The 27,674-nt window shown below is 42.9% G+C and overlaps 1 protein-coding gene across 1 annotated transcript; it reads left to right on the top strand.

Annotated features, from left to right (window-relative positions):
• The first annotated feature begins 1,163 nt into the window (after positions 1–1,163).
• Positions 1,164–26,322, top strand: LOC149864624 (prostatic acid phosphatase-like). Its single transcript, XM_090049794.1, has 10 exons — positions 1,164–1,277; positions 2,592–2,687; positions 5,075–5,161; positions 6,175–6,327; positions 8,299–8,397; positions 9,633–9,728; positions 16,867–16,999; positions 20,037–20,119; positions 21,300–21,406; positions 26,166–26,322. The coding sequence occupies exons 1-10, from the start codon at positions 1,164–1,166 to the stop codon at positions 26,320–26,322; spliced, it is 1,125 nt and encodes a 374-aa protein (XP_089905920.1).
• Positions 26,323–27,674: the final 1,352 nt, after the last annotated feature.

Here is a 27,674-nt window from a genome sequence, read left to right as displayed (position 1 = left end):
CAGGGGGTGCATGGCCAATCTCAGGGGGTACAAATGCATCCGTGTGCACCTACGCATTGCCAGTTGTGTCTTAGGATCTTAAGATAGCACATCTTTGTCAAACAAATGTATGTAATGTGGATGCCTTTAATCAGTTGACCCTGCTGCCCCTGAGTCGAACGTATAAAGAAAAAGAGGGCCCTTCCGAACAGGGGCAACTCCTATTTGTCTTTTCCTTTCTGATACTATGGTCTCATCAAGCTCAAAAGCTCATAAAAAACCAGAAATAATGAGGTGAAAAAGCTTCTTGCTTTGTTTTTTAATTGGATGCTTTCTCTTTATTTAATAAATAATAAGATGATGAAAGAAATATTTTTGACTCCTGTGTGTTGTACCATTTTGCATATCTACTACAATGAAAGTTAACAAGCAAAAAGAGGCTTACTTTAGAAGAAAGTTCTTGAAAGAAATTGAAGATACAAGCAATCTATTGTTAGCTGGAAAGTTTGCTGGGTACATCTTTATTCTTGTCAGTTAATGTAGGGTTATCTCTGCTTCTGAGCAACAAAACCACCTGCTGTTTTAATTTTCCCAAACTATTACCACACAACTAAATCTATCAGTTAACAGACAACCAATACTTGAACGGCTTCTGTTGTTACTGCTTACATTCCAGTACAAAGTATTTGAAGAAAAATGCAATTCCTTTATCTACTCATGATGGAGTGGGGAGTATTGCACCTAGACTTTTATATGCAGTATATGGAACTGTAACTGTATATATGTAATACTTTTCTTAATAAGAAAGCTGCAAGACAAATAGATAGATATAGAAATAGTGCTGAGCTTTTAGTTTCAGTAAAGCATAATGAGTAATGGTCAGACTGTGTCTATGGCACTGTGATATATATGGCATGGACTGCAGAAGAGGTCCAACAAATCCATGGAGCACATGCAGCAGGAGTACACAAATGCAGAGTTCCCTGCTTCCTTCACAACTCTCTGGGGATGCAGTAACCCAAATGGGGATGAAAGCTGAAGAGGAAGCAGAGCCACTGCCCATTTCTGGCATTTACCATGCATAATGGCTGACTCCTCCCATTTTTTTTATATAACTAGTCTATTGTGGGGCTGTGTCCAGTCTGAGAACTTGGTGCATAAAACACTTGTAAGCTTGTGCAAGGATGAGAGTGAGACAGATGCTCTGTGGAATCTGGAGTCTATGCTTCCTGCTATGTCTTCTCTTCATTTTGCTTCACCAAACCACAGCGAAAAGGAAACTGAAGTTTGTGTCCTTAGTAAGTAGACAGCAGTTTAGAAATGGAAAGAATTTCCTCAAAAAACTGTCATTTGCTGCTGCTGTTATAATTCCAGGGGGGAAACACTCTGCAAAACATGTTTTGCAAATATTTAAATGTTTTCTGAATAATCAAGTTCTATTATTGCCCCCTATAGAAAAATAAAAAGTACCACACTTTAAAGACCGTTTTGTAAACTTGCTTCCATTTAGCAGACTCAGATGATTCTGAAATCTCCTGTAAATACAATGTCCTTTATTTGTGGCAGGAAAAGGAGAGCTCTATAGGGATAATTTAAAATGATGAAATGGATGAGATGCCAAAACTAGCATTCACTTCCTGCAGAAATTCCCCTTGGTAATGCAAATAATGTATTGGATTGCAAAAGAGCAATTTCTCCCTATATGTAATTAGAATATGTGATTCATTGAATGAATGGCATGAAGCTATGGTATATGTGAGTAGAACTTGCACTGATTTGTAAGCTACCCTTTCTCTCAAGAAAAATAGGCCTCTTCTGAATTTGGTCTATTCTAAACTTTTGGCAAGAATTTCACATCATTTTCACATCTCTGTGATTTATTTTTTTCCCATTTGGATGATGAAAGGGAAGACTTAATAGTTTTATAATGTTATGACTAATAACTATGTATGCCAAGTCAATGATACAGGATAACAAGAAATTCTTCATTAATAGAATGAAAAATCTTAATACTGTTCAAGATCATTGGAAAGCAGTGGAAATTTAAGACCGGTTCAGGGTTTTCACAAGACCATGTGTTCAGATTTTAGATATTTGCAGTGCCTGCCAACATACTATTTTCTAACAGCAGCCTCTTTCAGGAAAAAGTGACTTATAGTAGCTAAACACAGGCACTGTATGTTGGGTCATATACTGATTTTTTTGTTTGTTTGTTATTTGTTTCCCTTAACTTTCAGGTAGCTTTAACAAAATATTCACTTTTTTGTATTTGTTATATTAATACCAGTCATCTTGCTTGTTTAATTTAATGTGACCTGTACTGCCTATGTTTTTCTGTCCTCTCCATAATATATAATATTTTATAAAGCATATAAAATCATAGAAAAAAATCCATGAATTAGCTGCTTTTCATATGAAGGAAATGAGACCCCCCCTACACAATAAAGTTACAATCTTAAAAATAGGCATGGAAGCTACTACCTCGTGTATATCAATGTGTTAATAGGCTATACAGCACTGCTCATTAATGAAGATAGGACTAGAATTGCAATTCAACCGCTTCTAATAAAAGAAATGCAATAATGTGAATGGAATTAAAATTGTCTTATTAGGTATTTCGCCATGGTGATCATACCCCATGTGAATCTTTTCCAAATGACAAACACAAAGAAAATGCTTGGCCACAAGGATTTGGACAGCTTACCAAGGTTTGTTGGTGTAACATACTGAAACAGTGGAAGCCACTGACAAACGTTCATACTTTGAGGTACCATGAGTGTATGTCACATTGTTAGGATGGGGGACTGGGTTTTGGAAAATGACTCAGAAAAGGAGTTAGGTTATCTTGCTGAAAAGTCAGCTGAACATAAGATCTTTGGATGTATAGTCTTTAGCTGTGTGAGCAGTGGCGCACTAGCTAGGGGTTATTTATTACTATATACAGCACTACTGAGTTCAGTACTAGAATAGTATGTATAATTCTGACATTCATGTTTTAAAAGGGACAATGATAAGCTAGAAGATTTTTAAAAAAGAGCTAATCGAATATTTTGAGCTCTAGAAAGCCTCCCTATACATGAGAGGCTAATGAAGCTCTATTTATTTTAACCAAAAGATTAAGTCACCCAGTCATATACTGTAAGTACCTAAACAGAGATAAGATTTCTGATAATAGAGGGCTTATTCAATCTAGTACACAAAAGGATAACAAGATCCAGTGCTTAAAGCTGAAGCAATATAAATTCATATGAGATATATGGAGCAAATTTGTTATAGTGAAGATGACTAATCCATGGGACCTGATGATATAGTACATTGTCTATTGCTTGAAGTCTTGAATTCAAGAAGGGTTGTCTAAGAAACATTCCATAGCTCAACCAGAAGTTGTGGATTTGTTATGGGAATCACTTGGTTTCCATGTCCTGTTATATAGCAGGTATATAACCATTGTGATCCCTTCTGACCTTAAAATCTGTTAATCTATGGGTAACTTTTCAGGGAAGCATATTATGTAAATAGATATTGATAGAAGCATGGAACTTAGTTCTGGAAACAGCCACCCTGCTACTGAAAAAAAAGTCATACAAACCTGATCATAATTTATCAAACTCCATCATAAAGTTAATTAGGGCTTTTGCTTGATGATTCCTACTCCTCCGATGGTTCTTTTAAATTTATTCATAGCCTGTTTATACCCATTTGTTTCATTGTTAGTTAGCTTGAATAGTCTCATTTTAAACAAAATAAGCACTGTGTAATGAGCATCTTTAATTTCTGTGGAATTGATTCGTTCAATGGTTGTTCAGTTGCTCAGGTCTTTGTAGGATCTGGCCTCGATTTCTCTCTTTGTCTATTATAAATATACAAGCTTCATAACAGATGTGCTGCTGCCTCGTTAACCCAATTTGCAGAAAACTGCATCTAGCTAAATAATAACAGCAACAAGTGTGTGAGCTCATGCCTGCTCATTTCTACTCAGTTCAATAAGGTGTGAATTTCAAACACTAATTACAATGATGTCAATTATATCTGTATGGAGTATGGGCTATTTTTAAGCCCCAAATAATTTCCCCTCTCCCTTTTATAAATAGCAATGAAACTAAATGCTGAAGAGACCATGTCATACAGCATTAATGCTTCAAAATTAAAATCAGAGTTGGAAGAGCTAGGATTTAATAATCCATACACATCCAGCCACTTTGCAGTGTTTTTGTATTTTCTGGGCATGTCTGCACATTACTGTATAGTGACATTGCTATGGCACCATGCTTTAGTACTTCCTATTGCAAGTACTAAAGCATTGGGCAGTATGGGCAGTTACTGCACCATGCGTATAGCACATGGTTAGATTTCACCACTACATTGCCATAGCAGTGTGCTAGATTGGGAGGAGCGTGCCACTACGATGATGCTGCTGCTAATCACATGTAGACTCACGTGGTCGCTACATTGCTGTAACGCACTATATGGCAACATAGTGCATTGCTAGACGTGTAGATATGCCCTCTGATCCTTTTTTAGAAAACATTAAGGTGTATTTTCCTAAATAAGATGTGAGTAGACTACTACTAATATTAAACTTACTATTAAATTTATTGTCCTCCTCTCATTCATAGCCCTAAATAATATATTACCACACTGCTGTAAAGAAAAAGGTTTGGGCATTTCCAAATTTGTAATTATGGTTATGTGACCTTCTTTATATAGGCCTTTATTTAGCTCTACTCCATTAAAGTATATATTGCGATACATGGACAAAAAATGTTGCTCTCACATAGATTGGATTCTAGGAGCCTAGATTTAAAAAAAACAAAATACACAAAGATTTAAAATGACAGGAAGAAATGAGTGTGTATGGCAAGATGGAAGTGTCTCATTGAGGCTCATAATATTCAGCAATCAGAAGGGGAGGTTTGTTTTAATTTACTTTTAAAAAAAGTCTCAAGGCACTCCATTTATCCACATTAGAGAGAAGAAAACTGAAATAAAACCTTGTAGATAATGGGCTGCTTCTTCCAGTCTTCAAGATCAGATAAGTCTCCTCTGCTTCCACAGAACATTATACTGACATTCATCTCTATTGTTCTTTTCACAGCTTGGGATACAGCAGCAATATAAGCTTGGACAATACTTACGGAAAAGATATGCTCATTTCTTGAGTACTATATATAAGCAGTGCGAGGCAAGTATCAGAAGGAGGATTTTTTTTCCTGTGCGCTAATGGAACTTCCTAATTTATAGGGGCCTAATCTTGCGTGGCGCTGAGTATACTCAAATTGTACCAGCATCAAGAATGGTTGAGAGATGTCTCCATTTCTATGGTTGTGGCTCAGACTAATGCATTATAACACTGATTCATAAAGAGCTTGCACAGGAAGATCCTAGGAGTATAGATCAGGTTTAGCAAGAAGCCGAACTATACTGAAAACTGGTATTCTTGTAAGCCAGACTATAGCTGAAAACATGATGTTATATATGAATTGCAATTAATAGATATCACTGCCTAGCATCTCATTAAAGGTAGGCTCATTACAGAGACTTTATCACTTTAATAATGCAAGAAGTCCTCCTATATAAAATCCAGGTTCTTCTTGTCAGTGACCTCAACCATTAAGTACAGTGCTTACCTTGTCCCTACTTCTGGAAATTCTGGGAGAGCCTAGTAGAAATTCTGAGCTGCTATTTGTTTCTTATAGTCAATATCTACCACACGGACTGCTGTGTAGTGTCCAGATAACCAACCGGCTTTAAACAAACTAGTTCTAGTACCGAAAGCAGTTTAGCTGCAGTAGCATGGCGCTCAGTATGGGATGGTTTACCCAACAGATATGCTAGCTAGGTCATCTCAACACTACACTGAAGACTGCAGTGTAGACATACCCTCTGTTTCAGTTGGGGCTCAGTACCTCCATTACTGTCTCTCAAAACTTCGCCAGCTGGAGCCAAGTGATTTTTTGTCCTGAGCATTTCTAATGGGGTTGCCACCACATTCCAATTCACTTGCCCCCCAAAGTTCAGTCCCAATGTTCTGCTGCAACTCCCTCCCACTTCTCTCCCTCTTCCCTCCTATGGCAGATTTTCTTTAATATCCTACCCGTTGGGATGCCAAGCCTTTCATCCCATTTCTAGTCCTCTCTTTTCTCATCAAATTGGCCAATTAATAAGAGAACATTTTTTTTTCTGTTTTTGCTCCAGATTTATGTTCAAAGCACAGACTCTGACCACACACTTATGAGTGCCCAGGCAACTCTTGCTGGGTTGTATCCACTGGACAGTGGTCAGGCTTGGAACCCAAAGATCCTTTGGCAGCCAATCCCAGTTCACACAGTGCCACTATCACATGACCACGTGAGTACAAGTTGCAAACTCCTTTTGCTTGTATGCTTTGTTACTAAACACTCATAATGTCAGAAGTAAGGTGAATAAAGTGGATGAAGGCAATACAAAGCAACAGCACTGTGTCTAGGAAGCACCACTGTGCAGTGATTGCACAGACTCCTATGACATAGACTTGGGCTTAATGAAAATAAGACAAGCTAAATCTCAAATCAAACTTCCATTCATGACACCATTTTCATAAATAGCTGTGTGACCGGAGTCAAGAACTCTTTTAATATATTATGCTCTCATACTGTATAAGATCATAACTCTGAGCCAGTAACACATTACCCTACTCTGTGCTCTGTGCAGAGATTTAAAATAGTTTGCTCTGCTGAAGAGCAGGGGGTGGGGGGGAAATGTGCATTATCACTATTCTCCTCAATGTTTTGTTGCTCATGACCCATACAATTGTCCCATTCCTCACTACACTGTGGTTCAGGTAGTGGGATAATTTTTTCAGTCATTTTGTCGTTGGTCGCCAAAAGAAAAAATATGGAGGACCGGTTTGCTGTAACGCAAGTTGTGGGATAATCTGATTCTGGTACTCCTTTCTCCTTTCCCCTCACCTGCAGAATACTCAAATATGGGAACTGGAAAGCATTTCTTCAAGGGGCTGTGAGGAAGCCAGCTTCACAGTCACTGGGAATGCTGTGACCGGTGACCTGGGCAGGTGAGGGGAGTGAAAGAAGAAAAGAATTAACTTCCAGATATGTATGTACTTCCAGTGATGGCTGGGAGGCTGCAGAGCAGAGGCACTGAACACAGAAAGCTGTTCTTTCCTTCCCTATCCTGGTCTAGTAGTGAGATTTTTGCACACCACGAGATTTTGCAGATTTCAGACAAAAGACGGAGTTCTACTACCAAATTCAGCAAACAGGCACTAGGTCTCACATTCTCCCCAAATTTGAAAAGTGTATGCAAGTGATTGAAGGGCCTTGCATGCCCTATTTACAACACACATGAGTAAGTAAAATTAAAATAGCTGCTTTTTTAATCTTAATCACTCCAAGTTGTGTGGTTTGTGACCATTATAAATAGTATAGTATGCTCCTAAAGTATAAAAATAAGTTAATAAACAAATTAATGTGCAAAATAGGAAAATGTGAATATATATGTTCATTTTTTCCTCCTGCTTTCCATTATCTATTGCTTCAAATATATTTTTATTTTTTAATGAATACATAGCACCCTGGACCCCCATTGAAAGCTAGGAGCTGTCAGTTACTAGAAATATCATGCCCATTCATGAGCATATGGTTATATTATATTAGTATAATATGCCTCTAATAGTTAAATCAGTATTCTAAGAGTGGCAAAAAGCTGATGTACATATTCTGAGGCTAATTTTCTCCTCAGTACACCAAGGTTTTATTTGAAGCTCTTGTTTTAATTGTGTGACTACAACAAATGGAATTTTATTAATTATCTCAGGAGGGAGATGGAAAACATGTTAGCAGGAAATATTAAGACAATTATTACCACTTGATTTGAAATCAGCTGTAATTTTATTTTGTTTTGCTTTACTTAAGATTAATGCAGACAATTTCTAACAAAATTGAGATTAGAATATTTCAGATAAAGCAAATCATCCCAATACAGACAGCCAGAAATAATATACATGTACCATTTAAGCATGATTCTGAGGATTTAAGAAGTGCATAGCTCTTGTGCTGGCCTTTTCCTACATGGTGAATTGCACCTAATTTTCAACTACTTTTACAAGCAATGTCCACAAATGTTTAATGGTTAATATTATAAAACTGAGTTGCTAGAGGTATTATTGTATGGAGGGAAAAATATCACTGGAAACCAATCCTAAAATCTTTTTTCAGTTTGTCCCAGCTGACACACAAATCAGAACTGGACTTCTATAAGAGTATATTAAATTAATAACCAGAAACAGACTGCATAATTAACACTTTGTACCTTTTATTTCAGTTGCTCCACTTACCTTTTCCAAATTGTCCAAAATACAATGAACTTCAGAAACGAACTTTTGTAACAAGAGAGTTTCAAAAACAACTTAAGCACTACAGGGTAAGGAAAGCAATCTACTTTCAATTGTGGAAAACATTCAATTAAAAACTACCACCTATCACAGCATTATCTAATACCTGAATCATAAGATTGGGAGTCTGGAGACTGGCGTATTCTCCTTCTAATGAAAGTATCTAATTCTTTTTAGCTTTAGCAGACCATACTTCTATATACTGGGAGAAGACTACTATTTACCCACTAACAGTTATGATGTTGGAAAATCTGCTGGGCTAGCAAGTTCACCACAAATGAAAAAAGTGCAGTTTAGAGAAGGTGGGACTTTTAGTCACCCTTTATCAAAACTCAATCTATTGTCTGAATTACACAAAAACTACAAAAGTCAACCAAAACCAGCATCTCCAGTCCAACTTCATCCTTGCTCCTCAGTCGCATGGTTGCAATCCCTTTTCTGACATCTCTTTACCCTCTCTTACCTCAAACCCCTCTTCCCCACGAAAAATCTTCCCACTGATTTCCTGTCACGTAAGAAAATTCCCACAACTTTAATGCAGCAACCAGTCTCTCCCTTTTCTCTTCCTGTCTTGCATCCAGGCAGTCACCCAGGTGTTTCACTCCTTTTTAATCCACAGCACCTCCAAAGCCAATCCCTTCCCTCCTTCCCCACTAGCAAACTCCCACATTCTCCAACAATGTCCTATGTTCCTACATCAGCCTCAAGAAACCTTGATTTTATGTTTCGGGAGGTGAACTAGTGAGTTATACCATCTAGAAGAGTTGTTCTCAAACTGTTTAAACTCAAGGCAACCCTCATTAGATTCAAGGCACTCCTTAGAAAATGCCAGCTCTTTGTTTTCACTAATTTATTAACTGTGGAAAAATTAGGGAGAATTTTTTCTGCAGCAGAGCACTCAGAACAACCACAAACAGGTGATCATCAGAATGTCTTCACCACTATAGATTCCTATTTGAAATCTCTTGGTTTATCTTGTGAATCATGTTTTCACACCTAAGAATGCTAACATTGTTTGGCAGTCCACAGCACCCCTGAAAGGATCTCAAGGCACCCTTCCTGAGATTCAGTAATCTAGCAACTTGAACCATGTTTGGTAACTCCTTTGCCTGTTTTCCCATGAGCCATGCTGTCACAGCTAGGCTGCTGATTCAACAAACTTTATTCTTTCTAAAATGTGCCATGCATGCTACTAAGGTAGTATATAGGAATGCCATAAAATAGTAAACCTAAGCCTCCTTTGTTTGCGGTTTTTGTTTTCCAGCCGTTTCTCAGATTTTTAGCAGCTCACACCGGATACCCAGTTAACAGTCTGAACACTGCAAGAATTGGGAATCTATATGCCACTTTACAGTATGAGGTAAAAATATAAAGTCTGGATCTGATTCAAACAAGTTATAGAATAGGAAGAATACAGATTACAAAATGTATTTTATACATCTCTGTGGTTGTAAGAAAGATTTATGCTTACAAGGAATGCAAAGGAATATAATCAGCTATCTTATCTTTTATTATACATGGCATGACTGACATGCTTTTCAGTCACTCAATAATTAGTATAAAGCTCTGGTAATATACTAGTCTAGCAAAGCACTAATTCTCATATATACTAAGGAAACTTTATACCGGTCTAGCAGTAAAAAGCAGCCTTCGTGAAAATGTAATTTATTCCATTTCTAGGCCCGGCCACTTAACAGTACCAGAAACTTGTAGAGGCCTTAATATAATGAAAATGAGCCCACTGGCTTTCAATGAGAATAAGAGTTAGATAGATTGTTTTATTATGCCATGTAAAATACTTTAAGAACTTCTTAAAAGTTAAAAACTAACTTTTACTTTCTTCCATTTCTTGTAATGCACAGGAATTGTGTCCCCAAATCAGACCAGTAGTCCATCAAATCCAGCATGTAATCAGTACCCTATCCTCTGAAGAATGTATAACATTTGCACAGTGGGCAGTTAGACAGAAGGCTATTGTGTGAAATTGCTTCATGATCCCAGAACCATAAAGATGTACCATAGTAAATAAGCACAGAATGGTAAAGAACATACAAGCTTCCTTCCAGAAAGGCTGGTGCAAGAAAATACAGTAGTAATTTTTGGTTTATAGGATTCATGGAGCAAGTGGGACTTGAGCAGTAATATGGAGTAGGAAGCTACTGATGAATACTTATTGGGAGTCTGTTCTGATCATAGGGACCATTGGACCCTTTAGTTTAAATCTGCAAGATTAAGATTTACATGCTGTAACAATGAACACATCTAACACTAAGGGCACGCACATGCCAGGGAACAATTTAGCACCTCAAACTGCCAACATATTAAGCAGGGAGCCACCTAAGGTGGCAAACAGGAAAAACAAAGGCATGTGTCTAGTACATTAAGTACTTAATTCTGGACTGCAGAAAAGCACTTCCTTTCATTTGGGATTAAACCCTAAACCTAGCAGGGAAAACATAGATCCTGACCAGGCATAGTTGGGAGACAGGCATTGAACTACTTAGCACAGAAAAGACTAAATTGCTTCTGGGCATGTCTGGAAGTAGAGCTTTGGATGGCCAGGGAACTTTACTGATGAAATGTTAGGCAACTCAGGTCACCCTAACACCCATTTTACATGCCCAACTCCTTGTATGAATCTGAACCTGTGTCTACCTCTGAACAGCAAACACACATTGCCATCTTGAAAGAAAAGCTATTATATTTGTTGCGTGTGGTACTTTAAAAGACTGCTTGGAATTATTTTTAAGCCTCTGTACTTAAGCTCCAGATAATATTCCCTAGAAAATTAAAGAAGCTTTAAAGTAGATTGCATTTTAGGACATGAATGACTCGGGTGTAACTCATGCCATAAATTGCTAGGTGTAACTCGTGCCATGAATCTTGCATTTTCCATGATGGTCCTGCTCTTGTCAAGGCAGTTCTGATCAGTGACTCATGAAATGTCAGCATCCTGAACTACTGCATTGCAGCTCAGCATATTAAATCAAGTCATCATCACATACTGCAGTCATGTGACTGCACAGGGCAGCACGGTTGTATAGAAGGCATTGTAAGGGAGGTGTTTATGTCATTAGACTCTTACAACATTGACAAACCTCATTTGCCATAAGGAGACCAAATGCCAGAGAGGGCTGACTTAATGAGTAGGCAGAGAACTTGCTGTGGGACCTTCATATTACTCAACTGAGACCTTGGGGCCTTCATATTACTCAGCTGAGACCTTGGAGACACCAGCTGAGAGTTCTGCCAAAAAAGCCAACAACAATATTAATTGTGCAAAAAGAGTTCTCCAATTCATAGTTTTAAAGAGAATTCAAGTAGCTTTGGTAGAATGTGTCAAAAGAAAAAGTGAGACACTGTGACCTGAACTGGTTTAACCTGACATGTTCCATTGTTTTACCTGTTTAAACAAATCCTGTCTTCAATTAGCCAATATTTTTTCAGGCCATTCCTTACCTTTGTAGCTGTTATAAGAACATTCTCACTGTGGAGCTCAAGTGGTTATACTAAGTAGTGGAAAAGATACTACTCTATTTACTCAATTCTAAGACTAGATTCCCCTCCCCTACATTTAGCATGAGGGGAAATGCCCCTCATCTTAGAATCAAGGGTGGGGGGCAGGCAGCTGCTGTGGCTCGAGGTCCAACCTTTACCTGGGGTTGGGGTCATAGCTACAGCTGGTACCTGATCCTTCCACCCCACCATTGCCTGTGCACCCAGTTACCTCACCCCTGAAGCCTCTTCTCCCCCTCTCCCTCGCCAGCACAGCCTCTGCTTCCCTGCATGCCCCTCTCCTTTTCCCACCTTACCCTTGCTCCAGGCTGCTACAGGCCTGGGCTGGTGCCACCCTCAGTACCCCAGGGCTAGAATGGAGAGGGACCCTGGCAGCAGAGAGCAGAGGGGAGGGAAGGGGGAGGGGAGAGCAGAGGCTATAGGGAAGGGGGAATAGAGGCTGGGGAGAAGTGGGAAGCAGAGGTTGGGAGAGTGGGGGAGAGGAAGCTACAGTGGGGCAGGCAGGGAGAAGAGGTGGTAGGGGGGCAGGCACATTTGGGGTGGGCAAGATGCTTGATCTCTCCACACCATCTGCCTCCCCACTGCCAGTCTCCCTGCACCAGTGGGAGGCATGAATTAAAGACAGCTCTCCAATAATTAGATTCTATAGTTTTCCAAGTATAACAAATGTATACATTTTCCATGTATAGCATCTAATTATTGGGGGGGTTAACTTAAATTCAAGGCATGCTGTAGTTTTGTTTACATGGGAACTCTGTGCAGTACAGAACTGGAAGGCTGTGCATTACTTACTTCCTCACAGTTGTCATTATTAATGAAGCTTACTCAATTGCCATTTCACTGCCTTTTAGGGATTGAATCAGCCTGCAAAATGCCTATTGTAAAAGGAGCTAAACTAAGCCTCCTGATGCATGCCAAACATTAGTTGGCCAAAACCAGATTAAAGTATTTTATCTTGATTCCACCTTTAATTTACTAATTCCTCAGTGTCACAATACAGCCACCCCAGGGATGGTTGGGATGTCCCTAGGGCACTGTGACTCTGCCCTATGGGCGTCTACTAATCTTGCCTGCCAAATCTTGCTGGTATAAATGATGAATTGGGAGGCTGCTCTTGGGTTGCCGCTCAGCCACAGTCCTGACAGTCTCCTATAAACCCGGTGGGTTGTTGAACCCCTTACTGGGTCCAACTCTCAGGAGGTGCCTGATACTACCCCATCAAGCCTTATGGGCTAGATGCGTGGCTCCAAAACTTCCTCTTTACCATACCCCATATCTCACAGATGGCATTTAGATACCTGTTGTGATGAGGCCTCAGTCTAATTTGGCTTCTTGTTGTCACTGGACCCTTAGCCTTAGTATCTGTACCTGCACCCTCTGGCACTGGGCTCTCCATGCTGTAGTATGCCCCAGTGAGGCCTCCTCTTCCCCAATAGCCTCAGCCCCGTCCACCCATATAAATCACAGCAGAAACCACAAGCCCCTGGGCTATAACCTAACAATAACCCCTATCCCTTCTAAGACAGCAAGCTTCTCTCTCATTATAATGCACCTCCTACCCTTAAGGACTTACAAGCTCCTATAGCACCTTAATCCAACCAGCAGCAGAACAAGCAGTCAAGCACCTCCAACTAGCTTTCTCTACAGGACCTCCTTCCCCCTTGACTGCTACCAAAGAACTAACCCACTAGTCCCAGCCCTGGGGCTTATATGTGCCCAGGGCCTGCCTTCTTCCAGTTGCCTGACCGGGTCCAGGCACAGGCTAATTTTCTCATCAGTCTGCTGCCGCAGCAACCTGCACCTGTGGAGGTTCTGCCTGGCTCCTAGGACCTTCTCCTAAGCAGTTTCTGCCCTTAAAGGAGCAGGCACACCTTAGTGCCCTGCGACACTCAGAACTGCTAACACAGTAAGTACAACTTCAGGCAGTACCTTAGGATATGGTCCAATAGCTTGCTGAAAATGTAAAAGTCTGATGCACAAGATTCATCCTTTATAATTGGTGATGACCATCTCCTCTTAAATATTTTCATGATACTCCATAATAGTGCTATGCTGTATCTTAATGAATGCTATCCTCTCTTACCAAAGCTGTTTTCTTTAAACAATTCACCAATATAAGTAAGAGTTCCACTACAGCCGAAATTCCATATATAGTCCCTAGTTTAAGTATAAAATATAAAAATAAAGTACAAAATACTATATGGTTTTTAATTAGTATAAAAATAGTGGTAAAAAACATTGTTGCCCCAGGCAATAATACCAAAGTAGAATGTGGCAGGGCACTACGTGTGCCTGCCACTTTAAGGCCCTGGAGCTGGCAGCCTCCAGGTGCCTAATGAGGGCAGCCATTTTAGGCTCAGGGCTCCTATATAAATGAGGCAGTTTGGCTGCCTAGGGTAAGGCAACAATATTGTCTGGCCTGGAAGTTGCTGAGTTTCATCTGGTGGTAAGGGAGATGCTGTAGGGAATGGTAGGAGGCTCCTGATCCTTGGTATGACTGGAAACTATACCCTGCTGGGAGTGGGTGGCCTGGTGGGTCTCCCAGTGGTGTGGGAGCTTCCAGGAAATGCCAGGCCAATAATTGCCCTGATGAAAGATGGGTCAGGGTGCCTTAACCCCTAGCCCTCACCTTAGGGTGGGTTACAGTACACCAAAGGTTGTTGTAGGGGTTTGAGGCCCTGAGGAGGAGAGTTAGAGGCCAGGTGTGGCCAAGGCCACTTGAGCCCACCTGTGAAGGGAAGCCCTGAGACCCCAAGTAAAGGGGGTGTTGTGAGGGGGGCCAGCATTGTGGAACCACAGCAAGAGGGGGCAGTGATCAGAAACCTCAGAGAGAGGGTGATGTGGAGCCCTGTGAAGCGAGAGGGGGGCTCAGCCAGAGGGTGAGAGAGCTGAGTCCTGACCCCAGTAAGTCCTCCATCATTGGGAGGCAGAGTGTGGGTCAAAGATAACACTGGACATAGCACCATGACCTGCTGCCCAGGAGGGGAGTGAGAGTCCCTTGTGAGCCCCTGAGGCACCAGTCATGGTGTGAGGTACCTGAGCTCCCCACATCTGTAAGGAGGACCCAGAGAGGGGGACCCCAGGATAAGAGTATGGGTCATACATCAAGGCCTGCCAGAGCTTCCCCTGACTGGCCCAGGAGGGTCAGAAGGGCAAGGAGGCCCACCGAGAGGGATGCCCAAGAGCCTGGGGTCTCAACTGGTCTGGAGGTGGGCCGGGGCTAGTGTGAGCCGAAGGTCCCAGTGAGGGGACCACACCCAAAGGGGAACCAATGGCAGGGTGCTATATGGCTTGGTATGACGGTGGCAGAATCTGCCTGAAGGGAGGAACCCAGGTGGGGTCCTACAGTAGGATTCTGGACCCCATCATGGGGAACTGGCGTGTATGAGAGCATCATGATGTCATCAGTGAGGCTTGGGCTGCTGTGTAGGGGAGGAATGGAGCTGCAAATAGTGCCCCCTAGCAGCAGGGCAGAAAATGGGCAGCTTCCTGTCTAATTATATCTATTAATTAATTAAGACTGTAGCAGGGCACCAGGGTGCCTGCTACTAGCAGGAGGAATAGAGCTGCTGAAGTGCCCTGGAGCAACCCAGATGAGGGTTGCTAGGGCAACCAGGCAGGTCATGTGGCCAGGAGGGGGCAGGGCCAGGCCCTTATAAATGGCTAGGCCAAAGCCTAGCTAGCAGTTCCCTTCTGGCAGCCGCAGGAGCTCTGTGGCTGAGCTGAGCGGCCAGAGTTGGTGGTCGCAGCCTTACCTTACTGACCGGCTGCGATGTTGCTAGGGACGAGAACACCCTGATGAGAGGTAGGGTTGGGAGCCTTAGAGGGGCTTGGAGTTTGCATTATGAGCGGGTAGGCTCTTTGTTGGTTTTGTTACAGCCGTTTGGGCTTGGCTTGTGTTATAGTTACACTGGAGGACCGGGTGAGGCTGTAGGGGTGTGAGGAGGCCTCACAGGAGCTCCCCAATAACCTGGGAGTCCGGGTGCCCAGTAGTGGCACAGTCAGCGGTGCCAGTGGGGCACTACTGGTTGCACCAGAGAGGCACGGTGTGCGGGGTTTCGGACCCCAGCCCGTAAGGGTGGTGTTTTGCCTGGTGGGGCAAAGGACCCAGAGAAGGGTCAAGGGGCCAGGCACGGCTGCGGCCACCTGAGCCCCAAGTGTGGGAAACGTGCAGTACGAGGGGCGTGGTATAGGCCCCAGAGTGGGCGAGGTGCGAGGGGCATGGTATAGGCCCAGGAGGGGGGCAACGGCTGTGGAGGGCGCGGCATAGGCCCCAGAGAGGGCGAGGCCCCAGAAGGGGCGGTGAGCGTGTGTGAAGAGTGCAGCGTAGGCCCAGAAGGGGGGGCAACGGCTGTGGATAGCACGGCAGAGACCCCGAGAGGCGCTAGAGGCATGGCAGAGGCCCCGAGAGGGGTGGGGAAGCCCAGAGGTGGGCGATAGGCCCCAGAGTGGGGCAACGGACTGAGGAGTAGCACAAGAGCGTAATAGGCCCAGGGGCGCCGGTAGCGGGGTGGCGGCTATGAGCCAGGCCCAGGGGCGCCGGAGAGAGCACCAGAGGGTAGGGGACCACACAACATCCCAGGGAACAGCTGCGAGGCTTGGGGTGTGCTAAAGGGGAGGTTTGGAGGCACGCATTGGCCCATAAGGCTGGGGGTGTTGGACCACCCCACTTTGGTCCGGAGGTGATACCAGCAAGGTGTCATAGGTGTGAGTAGGCAGCCTCCCATTCTGAACCTCAACATCAAAGATGTGGCGGGTGAGTAGAGGGTGCTGGATCACCCTAACTGGCACGGCAAGGGGGCGCTAGTGAGCTCACGGCCGCTCGCGGGCCCCACCCCATGACAAAGACCAAGGTGTGGTGAGCAAGAAGGCAGGTGGTTAGCCCAAGAGCAGGTGGGCGGGCCTCATAGAGATTGGCCCTGGTAGCCCCCCTGTTAAATAGAAGATAACAAAAAAATCATTGTTTTCTTCCTTTGCTATAGGATGCTAACAATTACACTTTACCAAAATGGGCCACTCAAGGTGTCAGGGACAAACTGTTAAAGCTCTCAGAATTGCTGTTACAGGCAGAATTTGGGATCCACAAACAAAGACAGAAGTCACGTCTGCAGGGTGGTAAGCAAAATACATCTTTTTAAATGGGGCACGAGTGCTGAACAGATGAACAGTGAAGAGTAGTGTTAGTGATGTTGTTGCCGTGATGGTGCAGGAACTGTGAGAGAGGCAAGTATTGTTGTGGGTGTATTGGATAAACTACATGTTGACATAGCCCTGGAAAAAGCTTTTGAATGCAATTTATGATTTATCAGATCAAATGCATTGCATTCAAAAGTTTGTCAAAGGCTATTGCAACCATGTAGTACGTCCAATATAAGAGAGATCACTTGCAACAATCCTTGTGGCATAAATTTCATTGCTCAGTCTATGAGACATTTACAAACTTGAAAGATGGCTTATATAGTATATTACATGTTTAATCATGATTACCTCTATATGGTGACCCCTGAAATATCTGGATTTAATCAACATACACTGAAAGAGGAAGGGGCATGTGACAAAGGTATGTTCATTCAGTTTTATAAAGAAAACATCATTCAGTTAAATGAATAAATTCAAACACTTACTGAAGTGAGTCCAATCTGAATTTGATGCCACAAGCCACATTTTAGTTACTTATGTCCTACAGTACATTAATTGTAATAAAGTACAACAGTAACATACTGTATTTTCTCACATACAACATGCCCCCAAATAAAAAAAAAAAAAATGCATCTTGATTTTTAGAAGGCTGACTGGAGAAATAAATTGTTTTAAGGTTATGGCCATCTTTATGACATAAAGCAAGACTTTTTGGAAACACAGTGTTTTAAGAAGTGTGGTATCCCAGGGGACACTCTTCTGGAATGCCACAATTCCTGGATATTTTATGTTTCTAGGATGACTTACTCTGTGTCACACAAGACCCTTGCAAAGACAGTAACAAAACTACTAGTTCTTGACTGTAAGCAGTTCTTTATATAAGTTCTCATAAATTAAGTGCTGTATCTACATCACAAGCCTCATCAGGATACTACCAGCAGTTCACTCACTGCTCAGGCCTAAGCTACAGTGCTCAGCCAACACCTATGGCTATGACAGGGTTAACAAAGGACTTTGCCCTTTCAGCTTGCTGAACCAGACAAGTGGCAGCAAGTTTGAACTTGGCACGCTGTCTCCAGGCATGCTTCTTTTCCAGTGAAGAAAACAGCTTCCTGGATTAAGACATGCATCCCAATTTTTGGAAGGCTGATTTTTTGATGGAAAGATGAGCATTGTGTGCAAGAACATACAGTAGTTATTTGCTGGTCTTTATATTAGACCAGCACAGATACCCAAAGGAAAATAATAAGAAGTTTCCAAGAAGCATTCATCATTCTGTTTTATTGTATATTATTTAAGGTTCAGAAAACTAAGTTGTTTATACCAGTTTGCCTTTTCCTTCTTCATGAAATGCACCACAGCGCTGGGCTCCTTGAAAAGTGCCTGGCACTGCAACGTTTGCAGTTAGATAAGCAGAAAAATGCGCATCAGCACTGAGAAAATGGAGGCAGCACACTTTTGAACTGAAACACCTGCAGATGCTTTAGTTCAAAAGTGCAGCATTGCCATTTTCTGCACACTGATGCATTTTTCACCACTTGTACAACTGCAAGTGGCATAGCGCATTGTACGTTAACTCGCGTGTGGAGCAGACTTAATTAATCGAGTCTGCTCTGAAGTGGCAGATCTCCAGTGAGTTGCCAGACAAAAAAGTATGTGTATAAATGCCCCATGGACTTCAAATGGCATTTAAATGGCTGATATACAATCAGGCTATAAACTATGAAGACATGGAATGGCTAAGCTATGCCAAACTTGTTTGCTTTCAGTGTTTTGTTTGTTTTTAAGCTTTTGTGTTTTTGGAACTTACAAAACTTAAATCCAAATTCAAACCTTTGTATTTACCTGACCATGAATCATGATTAAAATTCTGCCATAAGCTAAAAGGAACAGATCTGTTTAACTTTGCAAGCACATTTAGCTGTAGTCAGAGGAATTCCTCTTTGTGGGGAATAGCTGTTAAGGTATTAGCACTGTTACTGATTTAATATTTACAGCTTGTTTTACATTTTCCCGGAGGTGATATTGGCAAAGCACTAACAGCTGTATGCTTTTCAAGGTTGTATTGCTCCTGATTCTCCTCTAGCTTACACACAAAGAAATCAGGAAAATAATGGAGTTACATGAATGAGAGGGACAGATTGAGTAATAAACATCTTTCTGAACTATTCAGATCACATGAAGCAGCTTTGAACCAGATAAGCTAGCTCAGAGCTCTCCAACTTGTGGCCTGTGAGTTGTACGTGGCCCCTGAGCAGTTGAACGGCAGCTTCCAAGCTCCTGGCCCAGGTGCCACTCTCCCTTTTGCTCTCTTGCTGTGCCAGCAGAGTCCCTGGGCTCTTCTTCTCTCCCCTAGTTTCTGTTGCCTACACATGCCCCCAGAGTGGTCCACAGGCCTGAAGGAGCCCATGGGCAAAGGTCTCAGGGCCTCTGAGTAGCGTGTCTATGCATGCAGGGGGCCTGTATGGCAGGGTGGGGGAGGAGAGAGGTTGGGCTTGTGCAGCATGGCATGGCACATCATGGACCCCTGTGGTACAGCAGAAGATGGTTCATTCATTGCACTAAAAATTGAAAGCTCCTGCAACGCAGAAAGGACACTCCCGCAGTGGACCAGGGACTCCTGCGGTGCAGTGCAGAAGCCTCACAACATGGTGGCAGAGAGCGTATGCAGCCTTGTTTGGGGGGGGGGGGGGAGGGGAATGGCTGGGGGTCCTGTGGCCCCAGGTCACTCAAGTTGAACAGCCCTGAGCTAGCTTATGGTTGTTATTATTATTATTATTGGAAGTCTGATGGTGACCTAGCCCTAAAAATAGTGTACACGGGAGCAGAATCAAATTCCCTACTCACACAAAAGTGGGCAACATTCCCCAGTAAATTCCAAAAAGTAGGTACAAATCCTGCCAAGCCTGCTTGTTGTGCATTAAGGATACAACATTACCGCTCCCTGGTATTAAGAACACACTAGTACACATTTGCTATGCAATCATTGTCTTGTTTCCCAATTTCCTCCCAGGTATTCTCTTAAAAGCGATTCTGAAACATCTCTCAGATGCTAGAAAACCTTCAAACCAGCGAAAGATGATTATCTATTCTGCCGTAAGTACTTTTTCATGGTAGACTTTTTGCAGTTATTAACTATAATAAATGACCCATGGCTTCATATGCAGCAGATCACAAGAGTTGCAATGCTGTTATTTCTGGCCAGCTTTAAATACTTCATGATTATCTTAACTTATTTACTTGGAAAAATGCAGCTCATATACCCAGCATTCTATTTCCTAGTCCAAGTGGTTTATTTCATTTAAAGCTGTTTTGACTGGTAAATAAAACAACTCGAAAAATTTGTCCAGGCTCTTTCATTGATCCAACAGTACAACTCTGATTTTTCAAACTGGTGATCTGTTGTTCTTCAAATAATACTTTTTTTCTTTCCTTTTATTTTAAATTAAATTCAATATTTCTAAAAGACACTGGATTCTGTCTTGCATATGGAGGTTTTCTACATATACACAGAACATGATCCTGGTGGCAGTCTGCTCCCACCCCCTCTGGTCCTGCACCAGTCCCCTGCAGCAGTCAAGGGAGCTGTAGGCTCTCAGGAGCTGATGGGTATCACAGGGCCAGGAGAGAACAAGGCTTAGAGATTTGTCCCCTGCCTGTTCCTGGGGCAGTCTCTGGTGGTGAACCCTGGGTGGGGACAATGTCCCTGTGCCCCAACAGCAGGGAACTCCCAGCCCTGGCTCCCTGGTTGGTGGCAGGGGGCTTGGAAAGAGCTGCAGGAGGACTCACAGCTAGCTGCCCCACCAGTGAATCAGGGCAGGGGGCTGGGTCCAATCCCTTCCTCATAGCTCTTTCCAAGCCCTATGCCTCAATCGCTCAATCCAGGCATGAGGTTGGGAAAAAGCTGCAGGACTGGGACCAGCCCCTGATCAGGACAGATCCCAGCCAGCCTCAGGCTCCATGGGGAAGTCTACACATGCAGCCCAGAGCTGGCTGGGGATTGCCTGAAATGGGAAAGTCCCCAACCACTTCCAGGCTGCACGTGCAGACTTCCCCACACAGCCCAGGGCTAGCCAGGAACCACCCCAATCTGGGGCAGGTCCTAGCCAGCTCCAGGCTGGGCAGGGAATTATCCCCATGCAGGGGCTCCCTCCCCAGTTGCACAGCTGAATAGCTCACTATAACTAATGTAATGAGTAAGTTATTGAACGGTTGCTCTGTAACACCCACATTTCATTCAGTAACTCTGTACTGGGAGTGTTTCTTCTGTTCACAGCATGCTGCTACCATTGTCGCCTTACAGATGGCACTCAATGTCTTCAATGGGAAACTGCCTCCCTACAGTGCCTGCCATTTTTTTGAACTTTACCAGGAAAAGAATGGGTAAGAATCTCATTATCACTCTATCTGCAAAATTACACTTTTAAAAAATGGACTGATGCCCCAGAGCATTTGATAAATAAAACACTTTGGCCATTATTGAACACAAGACTCTAAAATACTGAAAGCACTCCATAAACTGACTTTAATTAAGATAATGGGAGTCAATTTGGTGCTTATGATTTAAAAATAGCAGACATACAGCCCTGGAGACTGCAGTTTCTGTCTACAGTATAAACTTGCTGACCTGAGAGCTTCCACCCTATTCCAGAAGGGAAAACTTCCAGTAGTCAGAGGCTTTACTCAGTTTCCCATCTTACACATAGGACTGGAAAGGGTCATCCTGTCTCTGAATCCTGTCCTCTGGTATCACAAGCAACCATGTCATATAAAAAGGTTTTCATAAGCTTAGTAAGTTCCATCGTAAAATTGGTATGGCTTTTTGGCTCCACAATTGCTATGGGAAAGTTGTTCAACAACCTCACTACTCTCATGATTAGAACTTCCTAACTTATAACCTACCTATCCAGTCTACATCCATTGTTCTTGTTGCAAACTAGACCTCGACCTTAAATAGCTCTTTTCCTCCCTTGTATTTACTCTGCTGTATTCATATTTTTATCTGGTCTTAGTCCCGAAGTCAGAGTCACTGTCCATGCAGAACTGTCAATTGTTGGCACTGGATTTATGGTCCAGAGGTCTTGTTCCAGGAAGACACAAACCCTCAGACCAACCATGACTTCTCCATTCAATAAGAGGCAAATTTTATTGATACACAGTGATAGCTGATAAGACAAACAAAATCTCCCCAACTTAATATCTACCAGTTCTAGGGCTGTCACAGAAGGAAGGTATGTCTGTCCAGTATGTGAGCCTCACCCTGTGGTTATGTCTTGAATGTCAGGTGTCAACAGCTTGGAGGTTGAGGGCCAAGCCCCCCCCCCACACACACACACACACACTGGGTTGGGTGAGATGGGCTGGTGGTATGCCCCATAGTGGCCTTGGGTACCCCACTTGGAGACACTGTGCTGCTCTGAAATCCTTCCTTGTGTATTCTTCTCTCTTCTGAGGACTCTTCGTTCCCAGGTATCATTGATTGGTTTCCCTGTGGTCCTCATACTGTCCATATTCTTTCCTGCCAGCATATTCCTTTGTTTCCCACAAATCCATCACATGCACACATCTTGATTTGGTCTGTCCACCAAAACCAGAAATCCCAAGAGTTCTGCAGTTGGGCACTGTAACTTAGTGCTACCTTATCTCATCTCGTTATGGAACAAAGTGGTACATCTTCAATTTCCTAGCCTGTGTGTCTGCTGGCTTCAGAAACAGTGGGTCTTGAAGAAAACTTTGTCACAAACAGGTTTTTTAGAAACCAATTAACCCCTGCCATTTCCCTAGACCATTCTATGTTCTAATGCATATCTACTTTACCTACAAGCTAAGTCCTAAAAGCAAACCTCTACATACCATTTTCTAAGCATCAGAAAACATCAGGGGCACCAAACTTCCCCCAACTTTTTTTTAATTGGCAAATTTGATTAGCACACTCCCATTTTTTTGGTGCCAAGGTCATTTATTAAAAATATTAACTGTAAGAGGGAACCCTTAACCTTGTTAGTAGGAAGGGTAGAAAGAGAGCGGGGCACAAGTGGACCGAATCAAGGACTAAAAGGCCAGGCAGCTGATGAAGCAGTTAGTGGCATTTGGTCTCTGGTGGACAGAAGATCCAACCACATGGCTGAAAGGAGGCTGGGCTGGGGAATGTAAGCCTGGTCTCCGAGAATGCAAGGACACAGCCCATGCTTGCAGCAGGAAAAGGAGCTCCTAAGAGAGAGGAGCTGTTAAAGATGAGCAAGCAGGCACCCAAGGTACCTGGAGATTGGAAGGTTCTGGTGTTGCCTGCAGGCAACATTTACGCTGAGGAAAGAAGATTGTGTTTTAAGCACAGGCTGGTTTTTGGTTAATTGGTTTTATTTCACTTTGGACTTGAGATTGGACAACTGGGTTGTGGCTACAAAATCGGAGAAAGCCACCAACAGGGGTGTTAGGATGTGCTCCTCTGCTATAGGGGCCAGAAGTTAGCCCCAGGCCAAGGGAAAATGAAACCCCAGGAGGGGCTACCATCAAGGCAGAGCCAATACCTAGGAGCTAAGGTCTTAATCGGTGGACTAAAATGGAGGGCGCAGCCAGAGAGAAAAAGAAGGCCCAGGCTGTGATAGCTGAAGCCCCAACAAATCCACAGAAACTTACAGGAGCACTCCCTTAAAGGGGGAAGCACTGAGGGAGGAGAAAGGACCCAGGTGGGAGGTTGGTCTGGCTGAATGGACCAAGCTACCCATGAAGCTGCTACTGACCCCCAAGGATCCCTCCCTCCCAACAATAAACAAGATCAAAATTGTGGCAAGTAAGAAACAGGAGGTGAAGGGGGACCAGGAAGGAGCAGAACCATGTGGCAGACCACAATTTGTCCTACATAACCACTATTTGTCCTACATGCCTATCAATTTATTCTCTACTGCACCATTCCAAATTCTTGTACATGAAGGTCCTCTAGAATTATGGAGAAAGGTGCAAATTTTATGAGACATACTGCTAATTCAGGTATACTATAGGTAATATAATAAACAGTTTATCTTATATACAGTGTTCCATTTAATGCTGACACTTTGCAATATTGGAAGAGTTCAGCAGCTAGGACCATGGCAACTGTGAAAGAAAGAGTAACTAGAAGCAACTGGAAGAAACAGAAGGCAGAAGACCAAAAACAAAAACACAGTCCAAACCCTTTGGCTGGAAGGGGCAAAAGCTTGTCAGGGACAGAGAAGGACAAGCCTCATTGAAAGTCAGTAAGTCTTAAACATCTAAGATCCATAGGTCCTTTTGAAAGTACCTCCCCCCAGAACAATATCCCCATTATAAACTCAGAGAATATAAACACACTCCAAAGCTGAAGATGCTGTAGAAGTTGAAGCTTCAAAACAAGTTGTTAAAATTAAACCAAACAAAATGTACAATAGAAACCACCTGTGCATATAGAAGGAAGATTAAATTAAGTGGCAAATACAAATAAGTCTTAATAATCTCCATATCTATATAAGTGCTATGCACCTGTTGGGCTTCGATCATCTGGTCACATGCCGCCCAGCTTTGGATGTATAGGGCTGTCCATCGCTCTGTACCTGTGGTCTTGCTGAACGGATGTCCTGCCCCGAGGTAGTCTCTTCCCCAATCTCTCCTGCCATGACTTTGTTTATTTCTTTAGTGGTGGGGTCCGACTACTGGGGCTTGCACATGTCTGGGACCTCTAGACGGCAGTCTTCCATGAAGCTCCAACCTCCCCTATACCTTGCCCTGATACCCAGCCTCGACAAGTCGCTGATGTATCTCAGCCTGACCCCCACCTATTGGTGTTCTGGGCTCTCCTGTGGAAACGTATTAGGTCTAACCCAACCCACAAATATGAGTTATACCTTTATGGGTCTACACAGTTATCTCGATTCCCTCTAAGACAAAACCCTTCCTCTGATTGAGCCAACCCTAGGGCTCTATGCAACAGGCCTCCCAACCCCTCCAAAGGTGGGAAACAGAAAGAAACAAAAGAAAGAATACTATTAATACCAGTAGGCTCCTGACTATACAAAATGGGCTAGCCTGGCCCCAAGAGTTTCTAGCTGGCCCTGTCCTGTATACGCATATGCCTGGCGGCTATCACATTCTCCCTTCCATACTGTGGACCACCTGCATGTTAGTTGGACCCTTGGTGGTCCCTCTAGTTCCGCCTACTCTGTGTCCCCCGCCAGGCAGCTCTATGTAGCTGGAGCTTGTCTTCTGCCACCCATCCAGCTGCTTAGGCTCTCCGTTCCCCATCTGGGGTTGCTCCTCGAACCTTTCTGAACCCACACCAATCCCACCTGGCTTGACGTCTCGAGTGCCATCACTCTCCCCTTTTCCATGGGGGCAATCCCTGTTGTCACCTTCCTCCTCCTGATTTCTTGGATCCTCCCCCTCGAATCTGCCATCTGAGTGAGATGCATCTGCCTCCTCTCTCTCTCTGTGCCGTCGCTGGCATCTTCCCTACGACGGGCTTCAAGGCAGACTTCTGCCCCGTGAGAGGCAGTCCTGCCTCCTCTTACCCCTAATCAGGGTTCCAGGGATACCTTCTCTACTGACACATCTTCCGGTCTTCCCCCTGCTCCTTTGCCTGTGATGGCTCTTATCCTTCCGTGCCGGCTCCTCCCGCTCCTCTCCGCAGCTGGCTGCAGTTTTAAAAAAACGTGGATAACAAGCCACGCGGGTCCCGCCACTACTTCCGGTTTCGCTGTAGCGCCAGCTGCAGGTAAGGGATTCTCCATTTTTTCCTCTCTCTCCTTGCCTTCCCTGTTATGTTCTGGCCCGAGGGTCCCCCCTTGGCCCCTTGGGGTCTGTCCACTGTATCTTCCCTGTGACATGCTAGTTTAAATGTTAGAATATAGGTTCACATTCACTCCTGAGGTAAAATACACTTGTGTAGTCTACCAGTGATGTTCCTATTACTAGCAGGACATGTGGACTTATGTGCTAAATTTTAATCTTTGATAAGTAAGTGCTATTCATCCTATTAACTGAAACCACTGGACATGCTATGCAGTTAAAAAGTGGCCCAAACTCATCTCTGAGATAAGTCCATGAAATTGTATCTAACAGCTGCAACTCCAAAGAAAAAACTGTGCAGCTATTATAACTAACCTTATATTTATAACTATGTGTTTTGACTTAGGCAATACACCATTGAAATGCATTATTGGAATAATTCTTTGAAAGATCCTCTTCCACTCACTCTGCCAGGCTGCAAATTTCACTGTCCACTTGAGAGATTTTATCAACGGATTTCCTCAGTCATAGTGCACCACTGGGCAAAAGAATGCAGAAGATAGAGCCTAAAGAGAGGTAAGTGAGATGCTGATAATTGTTATGTATACATGGGTCAAGTTTGGCGTAAAGGCAGGAATACATAAAACCCTGAAAAGATATTCCACCTTTCAGTATTTTTAAAGGAATGGCAAACCAGATCCAATAAGACAGTATTTTCCCACCTTTTCCTTTTCCGTGGATACATACCACTGGGCAGCTCCAGATCTAATGACTTATCTAGTAGAAAGATTCAGAATGGAATCGGGGATTGCATGGCTGAAACCCTGTAGGTTCTCAAAAAACAAATACACAGTAAAAAAGGCATTCGTGTTACTGAAACCAAACAATGGGAGTTGGAAGAAAATCTTAACAAGCTGAACTATCAAATTACCCAATTTCGCTACTTGTAAATAAACCCACAAGATGATTTGTAAGTCCAGGCAACTGCATTGATTTCCTTCCTATATCAAGTAATACATTCCTTATAAGGAACAGAAACAAACAAGCCCCCAGAAGTCACATTCACACAGAAAACTATCATATTTTTCCAAGCACCAACTCAGAAAACACATATGGCTTTCTGAATCACTGTTCTCAAGAGGAACTTGAAATTGCAGAGATTATATGAGAACAATCAGGCCAACTCACTTGGCTGCATGCATTTTTCTACTAAGTTCTTTTTAAACCCACAAACAGAAGGAAGATGTTTTAACTAGAGTGAGTGAATAATCAGCAATGACTAATTTGCTCAATAATTTCACCTTATTTACTGCTCACAGATTGTCAGTGAGAAGATCAGAAATTCATCAGATTTATTCCCTATTGAATGTGATCCATGTATTTTTGTCAAATAATCTTTTGACTGTAGCTTAATCATGAAGAATTTGAAGTAAATATTCAACATTTGCACTGTGCTGTCTAGCAACCTAATTAACACACACATTAAATTTCCTCCCTGATTGAATATTTTATGCAACTAACCAACAAAGTAGCAAGACAAAGTTTGCTACCAAACAAAACTTTGCCACTGGTGAATATTTGAGCAGTCAGGTTTAATGTTCAGCCCTGTTAAAAGGGCCCATGTAAGACTACTCCACTAAATTTCTCAAAGGAGGGCTAAAGTAAGAGTAAGGTGGTATATGGACCTCATGATGGCCTTCTGAACGGACACAGATTTCCTTCTGCAAGAATGCTAGTAAAACAGTTTTTCCCACACCTTTTCCTGGGTTTCCTTAACTAGTGTTTCAAAGATTAGCAAGCAACCTTAAGTCAAGGTAGAAGGGATATTATACTGTTAGTAAAGTTAAACTGAGTCTAACCCAAGAGAATCATACACAGCTTCTGGCTCCAATTCATTCCCAGTGTGATCTGTAGT

The sequence above is a fragment of the Crocodylus siamensis genome, chromosome 5 (assembly GCF_052110815.1).
Source record: "Crocodylus siamensis isolate JL-2025a chromosome 5, ASM5211081v1, whole genome shotgun sequence".
Lineage (NCBI taxonomy): Eukaryota > Metazoa > Chordata > Crocodylia > Crocodylidae > Crocodylus > Crocodylus siamensis.
This window is presented reverse-complemented; position numbering and strand designations above follow the sequence as displayed.